This window comes from Zingiber officinale, chromosome 1B (assembly GCF_018446385.1).
Source record: "Zingiber officinale cultivar Zhangliang chromosome 1B, Zo_v1.1, whole genome shotgun sequence".
Classification (NCBI taxonomy): Eukaryota; Viridiplantae; Streptophyta; class Magnoliopsida; order Zingiberales; family Zingiberaceae; genus Zingiber; species Zingiber officinale.
In genome coordinates this window covers 134,234,008-134,243,404 of record NC_055986.1, presented here as the reverse complement: position 1 = coordinate 134,243,404, position 9,397 = coordinate 134,234,008, and the positions used below count along the sequence as shown (strand labels likewise).

The following is a 9,397-nucleotide window of genomic DNA, read 5'->3' as shown; positions in this document are numbered from 1 at the left end:
GATTGAGGAGAGAGAAAGTATGATGAGAAAAAAGAGAAAAGAGAGTGTGATGGGAGAGATTGAGGAGAGAGAGTGTGATGAGAGAGAAAGTGTGATGAGGAAAAAAAGAAAGAAGAGAGTACGATGGAAGAGATTGAGGAGAGAGAAAGTATGATGAGAGAGAAAGTGTAATTAGAATAAAAGAGGAAAGAGAGTGTGATAGGAGAGATTAAGGAAAGAGAAAGTGTGTGATAAAATGATGAGAGAGAAACTATGATGAGAGAGAAAATATAATGAGAGAGAATAAGGAGAGATAAGTGATATGAAAGAAAAAATAAATAAATATACTTTGATATTTGATATTAATGGAGAAAATTTTTAGTTTTAAGTCAAGGGTATTTTTGGAATAAGGGAATATTTTGATTGATGAAAATAAGGTAATGACTCATTGAAAGGGAGGTACATGGGAATGAGTCATTCCTATTCCTATAATCCAAACATTAACAATGGGAATCAATGATTCCCATTCCCATTCCCCACTCCTATTACCCTAAACCAAACGCCCCCTAAGATTAGTACAATAATACTGAAAAAAAAATTACAAGCAATTTTAATCAACTTGAATTTTTTTAACAAATTAAAAAACATTAAGTTTTAATTAAATAAAGATAAATTTATTTTATATTGTATCTACTTTTGACCATAACGGCATAATATTAAAACAAAAGTATTCTGAGAAAAATAAATAAAACGAAACGCGATTGATATTTTATAAAACTTGGGGCGTCATTTCCCACTCGAGCTCAGATTCTGAAAGGAGGTCCACAAAACGACGACGCCCATGAAGATTTTTTTAAACATATAACTATTTTAAACGACGGCATATCTATCAAGAGACTGCATTTTCTCCCATTATCGAATGGTTTACACGATATTCTAAGATTGAACAGAGATGAACCAGAAGACAAACTGAAGAAGCGAGATCCGGAAGTGGATGAGATCTCCGGCCACCGCCGTGATCCCTACCTTATTGCGGATCATCACCAGCACGACGAAAACGGAAGAGTACGATACTGCTAGTTGTGGTAGAGAGCGAAGACGACGATGCCGTTCATCTATCAGAGCTGACCGCAGTCGGCGATGACGACGGGCTTCTTGGTGGAGCCGCTCTGGGAACCGACCGCCTCAACCGCCTTCACCACGTCCATCCCCTCCACGATTTGGCCGAAAACCACGTGCTTGCCGTCGAGCCACGCAGTCTTTTCGGTGCAGATGAAGAACTGCGAACCGTTGGTGTTCTTCCCGGCGTTGGCCATGGAGAGCACGCCGGGACCGGTGTGCTTCTTCACGAAGTTCTCATCGGCGAACTTCTCGCCGTAGATGGACTCGCCGCCGGTGCCGTTGCCGCGGGTGAAGTCGCCGCCTTGGCACATGAACCCGGGGATCACGCGGTGGAAGCTCGAACCCTTGTAGTGGAGCGGCTTCCCGGACCGCCCCGCCCCTTTCTCACCGGTGCACAGCGCACGGAAGTTCTCCGCCGTCTTCGGCACCACGTCCGCATACAGCTCCATCACGATCCGCCCTACCGGAGCTCCGCCGACGGACATGTCAAAGAACACACGAGGATTCGCCATCGTCGCCTCGGGGAGCAGATGCCAAAAACCCTCGCCGAAAGATCGGTTCTCGCTTTGCTAATTTGGGACATTAGGGTTAGTGTTTTTATAAAGAGCGCAAGGGCGACGATCGGAGGAGATATTCTTTTGAAAGGATCCAGGCCGTCGAATATAGACGCGTGTCGAAATCGTAGAGAGGGTAGGGTTTGGGACGACCAGTGGAGTTAGCTGGTGGGAATGGATGCCCCTCCCTTTGACACAGGATGCGCGCACGCACATGATTGTCACGTGAATGGTGGGGGCGGTGATAATCAAAAAGAGATGCCTAGAAGGCTTTAATGCAAAATTATTTGCAATTTTCTGTTATAACAATTTAGCTGGAATCCAAATAACCAGAGAGTGGCAACAATATTTCGGGGGAAATCGACCCTAAACTGCTTTCTGTTGTAACTACCATGGCATTGCGAATTGATATCACTGCAAATATCACAAAACTCTTTTTTAACATATTTAACAAATATATGAAATTTAGTGACATCACAACAGCGTGCTGCTGCCAATTCACCCGAACTTGGTCTTCTGTTTTTGTTTTTCCCTCTTGCAACGTTTTGCCACCTCTAATGGGGGAAACGAATACAATGTAGATGTTGTGCAAATGTAACTAAATTGCAGTGCAGGGTATCCAACACACAGCTCTTCGCTCCCATAAAGCTATGCTTCGCAAAGGACAACTAGGGTATCATCACATTAGACCGAATTTGCTGACTATGCTTAATCCAGAATATAACCAGAAGCATTTACGGCACCGAAAACTCTTTACGGTTTCGATGAGCATTATGGTCTCTTTTTTTTCCCTGGAGTCCATCGACTGCAGCAACACTAGCCTGTTCAATTCAAATTTTCTGCCAAGCGATGGTGTAAATCCTCAGCTGGGTTCCCAGTTGCTAGTTCTTGTGAGACTTTACATTTGCGGATGATGAGGAAGCATTAGCAATAAGTTGCCGATGTTGACGAACCAAAATTGGGTGATAGGATCCGCCTTGCATCTGTACAGAAAGGGGAGGAGAGAGAATTGAAGTCCGAGCACTTTGGACAGGAGGAGCAGAAGAGTCATGTAGCCGCTCATTCTGTGGCACTCCGATACCTGCAGGAGGGCAGTAGTTAGCATAATGAGCTTGCCAGAACTGTTGCTGCTGGTATTGTTGTTGTAGCTGTATATTGCTGATGGTGTTGTCTATTTGGTGTCTATAGAATTGATTTCCAATAAAATGCGGTACTTGTAGTTGCACCTGGATATATAAAAAAAACAGTTAAGTTCCAGAAACCTCATCCTGAATTCCCAATTATGTAGTTAAGTATCCTGAAAAGTTAATCAACTAATGATCAAGTCAAAAAAGAAGGAAATGAATGCAAAATGACTTAATAGACAATGATCTTTTTTTTACCTGTTGAGCGGCTACAGGTACTAGCTTTTCTGAGTAAGGTAGAGAATAGGGAAAATTAGGGAAAGGAAATGGCACAAGGGAATGATGTGGATGGGTATGCAAATAGGGGGAATGAAGCTGAGCGGCAGACTTGGCTCCATCGACAGGACTTACAGTATCACCACCGGCTGACAATGAGAGAAAGTCGTAGGCCTGAAAAACAAAGCTGAAATCTATTAGGTAAAGTACATCTAAAATAAGAACAACGATAGCCAGAAATTACCTGTTTTTGCTTGGCATCTACTACGCCAGAATATTGGTGGGTTTGCATCAAGCTACTATTACAGAAAATTCCATTTCTTTCTTCGTGCTTATTCCTCTCCAGTACGGAAATAGAAGCAGAAGCCCTGCCACTCAATCCGCTTTGTGACCCAACTCTCACATTGTTTGCTGGTCCACATGATTTTGTATCCTCACTTTGCTTAGATTCATCACAAGTCAACAAAAGCTTCCGCTGTCTCTCCTTATCCTGATAGCTTTTGATATTATGTCCTATGAATACATGAATGGCACACTTCTTCCACGTCGACATTGCAGTAAGAGGAACCTGCAGCGAGAGACACTACATATCTGCATAAAAATTCAAGACTAGGGACTAATGAAAAGAAAGAATCGCAGAAATGACTAGTATTTTGGAAGTGGCAAGATTAGACAATCCAAATAAACATTTGCCAGGACCGAAGTATGAAAACTACAAAAATAAAACATTCAGAAAAATGACAATACACAGAAAAGATAGTCTAACTTATCCTGAAAAGAAAAAAAAAAGGCAGCCCGGTGCCCGAAGCTCCCGCCATGCGGGGTCCCGGGGAAGGATCCATCGTACACAGTCTTACCCTGCTTTTTGCAAGAGGCTGTTTTTAGGATTCGAATTCGTGACTTTTTGGTTACATGGCAACAACTTTACCGTTGCGCCAAGGCTCCTCTTCTCCTGAAAAGAAAAAAGAAGAAAAAAAAAACAAAGAAAGCCAGACAAGTAAGAAAACTACATATCTATTCAGTATAACTTTCAAAAGTTTATACAATTGCAAGGTGTCAGTTAAACCAGTATAAGCCATAGAAAAAAAAAAATTTAGCCATCAAATGGATAAGTTCAAACTAAGTTACGGAGGTTTAAAATACAAAGGAATCTATAGAAAATTGTCTTTCTTAAGCATGCATTTATTACCTTCTCAGTTGGAAGTTCAATTACTCTAGAAGAAAGTCCAGTGATACTACTCACAGGACCAGGCCAGACAGTAGAATTGCTTGATTGCTGGATGTTTGATGGAGTTGCTGTAAAGTGCATTAGGAAGTTATTATCAATTGAATCATAGATCAAACTAATTAAAACTTAAAACATTCTCAATTATTTGTGTTATAATGTTATTGGGAATCAATTCACTACCTACATCATGCGCACACTTTACAATACTTCCATTGTCACACTCAACTTGCTGAACTTCATTTCTCAGGGTAGTAGATTTGACACATCCATTCTAAACATAATTAAGACAAATTAGTGCATTTCACAAGAAAAAACATCTTAACTCAGAGAATAAGTATTACTTGCTGCACTTCATATTTGCATGAAGAGTGGGTTTCAGTAGCATCAGCCTGACCCGGTTGTATTACTCTATCCCTAAATTTTTTTTAAAAAAAAAGGTGAATTAAATGTTATGCGTTGTCAACCAAACATTATGCACAAGAACATAGCACAGATGGAAAAATCAACCTATCTTCAGTACAGCAACGAAGTAGGACTCCTGGATGGCTGGAAAATTTCATAAATGCTGTGGAAGGAGTATTTTCTGGCGGTTCATTTTCAGTCAAAATGAGTTCAGGAGTTATATTCAAATCAGAATCAACAGTTTCTCTTTGGCCAACTTCCATGGACTGCTCAGGAGCATGCACTTCATTTTTTGCATCTTCTAATGGTTTCTCCATGCAAGAAGAGGTATTTTCATTGGGCAGGGATTGATGCAAAAGATTTTTATCCACTTTCGAACCTGTTCAATCAGATACGATGCAAAAAATATTCCAAGAGAGAAAAAACAAAAGAATATACAAAAGTTGTAAGATTCACCTTTTGAACAATTAGCCAAGTAAACCTGGTGTCTATCCAGTGCTTTACTGTCTTCCTTATATGCAATTTGCTCACCTATCGGTAGCATTCTGGATAGTTCACACAAAGCCTCAATAACAAGCTCTTCATCCTTTGTAAATGCTTCAAGCAGCTACAGAAAAAAGAAAATAAGGATGAGATATACCACTAATTATAAGTTTTAAACAAAAAAATTCTACCACTATAAACTGACCCCATTCTGCTTCCCTTCCCTTCCGCCACTGTTTGGTAACCCCTGAAGTCTATTAGAAGTTCGATAGTGTTTCTTCTTAGCATTTGGTATCGTGAGAGATAAGGGCCCTCTGCTGCGTTTATTCATAGCTGAAGCAAAAAAAAAAAAGATGACGAACTAGTGTAAATTAACCTGAAATAATATAAGCAAAAAGACACAAGCTATATAACCATGTCATGTTTGGTACTATTTCACGAAAGGAAAGGCAAATAGTTGCAGAAAGGTTCTGAGAAACTAAAAAACTTCAAATGACAATAGAAATTGTCTGAAAAATGATTTCTATATGATTCTTAAGTAATAACCAGAGATAAGCATTAGAAGTGACTAACAAACAAAAATTAGAAAATGTTGCTAATCAAGCCCAAACATTCAAGTATTCTGGTTCCACAACACTTGCAAAGCATGTGGACAATTTCACAATGAGTTTGGATTGCAATGGAATACAATGTAAAATGGACTCCATGTTGATTATGAAGAGTATGATCATGACAATTTGACTGAAACCAAAATTTAGTGCTACCATCTGCGCATCTCCTCAATAGCATCTCTCACAAAGAGGGCTCTCTTGATACATCATTTACATTCATAGCGTCAATATAAAACTCGCTGATACACTTTATATGGTTCTCTATATCAAGTGGCCTTGCCCCCGGGGCAAGGTTGAGTTGGCTAATGTGGAATAGAGTTGCTACCATAGGGCAAGGGTTCAAATCTCAGCAAAATCGAGGGAAAAAAAGCCCTCCTCTGCATTGGCCAACTACAATTTCCTAATTTACCTCCTCACAATGGTCGTGGGGCAGACCGTGTGGGGCCGTTAGGGTGGCAGATTCCATCTTCTTGCTACCATCTATATCAAGCGGCCTTGAGCAATAAGCATACCTGGACTGGAACAAATAACTGTCAACCTATGGTGCCTTCTAAACATATCTATGTTTTATTTACTTGGTGATCTAGCAATGAAATTGTTTTCATCTGCGCATCTAATCAAGCTGTCTTATTCAGTTTCTGTTATTTAACCATTGATTTTTTTCTATGGATAGGATTGGAATAAGAGTGCAGTCAAGCCTATCATTACTTTTCTTTGTTCTTTTGTTCCTGAACTTCGGACATATCTGCCCCTCTTTTTCTACCGTTTCATGCCCCTCTGGAATCATATTTTTTGATATGGTCGTGTGATCCAAAAAAGGCATAATTTTCACAACATAATACCTAAAGATAACTGTTGCGCACACTTTTCTTCTTCCGACAACAATAAAGCAACAATAAAAAAATAGTAAATTCATACCCGATCTCAGTTTCCTTGGAACAAGGGCAAGATCAACAGCATCATTCTCCTCAGCAACCTTTTGAAGCAAAACAATCAGCTAAATAAACACAACTTAAATCAGCGCAAAAGGCAAAAAAGGATCAAACCTTTCCACGCAGCCTTTCTTTCTGTCTACTAGGTAGACTAGTGATAGAAATGGTATTAAGCATTGGTTGGAAAGAACCTAGACCCACTTCTTCAGACTCACTGCTGCCTGTGTCGCCAGAGGCATCCTTATTGCTTGCTTTCCACCTGGAAGCACTAACCATTTCCTTCTTCCGCCTATCCATAGGCACACTACCATCCACTCCATCTCCCAAACTGCAATCACCGTAATCATTTGAAACTGCAAATATGTAACAAAACTTAAATAAATTAGGCATAAAAGATACCCATCATACGAATGAAGGAGGATGAGAGCATGGAAGAGGACAAAGATAAAACAATCTAGCACACACAATGTATGTCACAGTGGTAAACACAAGACAAAACAGTTCCTAGTTTTTATTAATTTATTTAAATAACAACAGCTAGGTCCCTCCCCGAGTAAATTGGATGAGGGACCGAGGGCAATCCAGGGAACTCCAAAGGGAAAGCGTACAAGGTACCGGTTGGAGAAGAAGAGCCCATTGGCTGCTGTCGCGCTGCAGGCGAGGACCGATTAGCCATGCTTCTTCCACGCATCAAACCTCGCGATCCCTCCCTGTCCTTTGATTCATCCATGATCAGACGGCTAGATCTTCTTCGTACAAACCTCGTCTCGCCACTATGGATGACCCAAGCCTACGAGAAGAGATTTTTAGAATCCTTCTGTTTGCCACTTTGTGATATCCACTGTAGATATGCCTTCAAGAAACTAGCTAGTCATATTTGAGACAGAGATAGAAAAACTTTGTAGGGTAAATAAAAACAGAATATTGGCTGTCAAAAGCTACTTCTTTTTCTTATTTTTGAACTAAAAGAAAAAATTTTATTTGAGATTAATCGCAGAGTTCGAATTTGGCGAGAAAACCAAAACCTGGAACGTGTAATATGCTACTATAATCGAAAAATTAGGAAACAAAGATTGAGAAGGAAGGGTAAAAAGGATAAGGGAGATGGAGACAAAAAAAACAAAGATAAGCAACAAAGAGTTGGGGATATAAAAAGCAAGGGGGAAAAAAAAGGAAACGAGAGCTTCATCCTGTGAGCCCAGAGGAATCGGGTTCCCAAATAAAGCACCGAATAAAAAGAGGAAAGGAGGAAGTTTTGCCCCGGACATTTATGGGATCATTCAAAAAAATACGAAGCTGGAAGATGAACACGATGAACAAAAAAACAAACAACAAAAACCACCGAACTCCGACCTAAACCTCCATCATTGTCACCATAGAATGAAGTCCTTAGCCGTACAATTAGGTCAGAAGAAAAAAAGCCGACAAATCCGAAGAGGTCCTTCGCAAAGTTCCTAACCACGTTCTCCTCAAGATTACTCAAACCAAAATCAACTCCATTTCCCAAGAAACAAACGATTAAAAAGAAGACAAACAGTTGTTAGAAAGAACGAGCAAAAACCTCAACACGACTATCGAGACTCATTCGTCAAGATTCAGCATATCCATTTTCCACGCAGAAAAACTCGGACAAATAAAGGGTAAAACGCAAGAAAACTGAGAGCAGAAAGTACCAAAGACGCTCTCTCGAATCCAACGCCGACCACAAGAAACGAAGATTCTCGCTCGGTTTCTCGATTCCGGTCCTCAATCCGATTCCATCGAAGTTAGAAACCCGCCGCGAAGCGATGCAAAGGGACAGACAGATCGAAGCTTCTCCTCCCTCTTCACCAACAACAACAGCGGCCCGATGCTTCTCCAACGGCCCCTCTCTGCCTTGTCTCTCGCTCGCTCTCGCTCCACTTTATCCCCGTTTCTTAATCCCCCCCTTCCTCTCACATCATCATCGGGCTTTAAAACGAGCACGTACCTCACCATCACTGATCCGACGGACCAGATCCATAGGCCGCCATCCGACCGCCAACATCGGAATCCCACCTGTCTATCCACGTAGGACCTGATCTGCAGTCCTCCTCGCGACACGCACTACGCTTTTTGTTTGCGTTAACGTTTCGAATTCGGAGGGATCGTTGCCGTCCACGTCAGCCGAAGCCCTTTAAGTCTCCGTTTTCCGACAAAATACGGGGCCCAGATGACTCGTATGGGGTAGACGCCGTCGCAGTCCGTAGCCACGTGGTCAAGAGTTAATGGCTTTAGTGTTCGGGACAGAACAGGGAAGCAAAAATCTTCGATCGTGGAAGTGACAAGCGAACGACATCTGTTCGATTCCATGATAATTTATACTTAAAAAAACATATTAAAACTGAATAAAACAGTTAAGTGACACGGGAATGAATATAAGGGCATTCACAGGGCCAGGACATCCACAGTTGCTAAAATTTATTATGAATTTTTTTATTATTATATCTGTGTCACATCAAAAGTTAAAAATCTCATATCTCTTTTTACTATCAAAAAATTTCTTAACAACTTCTTCATGAATCCCACACTTTTCATTATATATATTTCATTATATCTTCTTCATATTTACATTTTATATAATTAAATTTTAATAAAATTTAAATTCATAAATTACTAACATAAAATAACTTTCATAATTAAAAAAATTACATAAATATCACAATAC

The 9,397-nt window shown here is 40.4% G+C and overlaps 2 protein-coding genes across 6 annotated transcripts; both read right to left on the bottom strand.

Moving 5' to 3' along the window:
• Positions 1-862: 862 nt before the first annotated feature.
• LOC121980286 (peptidyl-prolyl cis-trans isomerase) lies at positions 863-1,694 on the bottom strand. The gene has a single exon (XM_042532272.1). It carries the CDS (start codon positions 1,611-1,613, stop codon positions 1,098-1,100), a length of 516 nt encoding a protein of 171 aa, XP_042388206.1. The 5' UTR covers positions 1,614-1,694; the 3' UTR covers positions 863-1,097.
• Positions 1,695-2,060: 366 nt separating this feature from the next.
• LOC121980240 lies at positions 2,061-8,634 on the bottom strand. Of its 5 annotated transcripts, none has more exons than XM_042532221.1 (13): positions 8,385-8,634; positions 7,327-7,564; positions 6,826-7,064; positions 6,698-6,755; positions 5,374-5,501; positions 5,142-5,292; positions 4,791-5,064; positions 4,625-4,697; positions 4,464-4,554; positions 4,245-4,351; positions 3,300-3,623; positions 3,038-3,229; positions 2,061-2,881 (listed from the first exon to the last, which is right to left on the bottom strand). In XM_042532221.1, exons 2-13 carry the CDS (start codon positions 7,439-7,441, stop codon positions 2,537-2,539), a joined length of 2,097 nt encoding a protein of 698 aa, XP_042388155.1. In that variant the 5' UTR covers positions 7,442-7,564; positions 8,385-8,634; the 3' UTR covers positions 2,061-2,536. The 5 variants fall into 5 exon arrangements, with proteins under 5 accessions (XP_042388155.1, XP_042388160.1, XP_042388148.1 ...); XM_042532226.1 differs by having other exon boundaries at positions 6,826-7,039; positions 7,320-7,501; XM_042532214.1 differs by having other exon boundaries at positions 7,327-7,501.
• Positions 8,635-9,397: the final 763 nt, after the last annotated feature.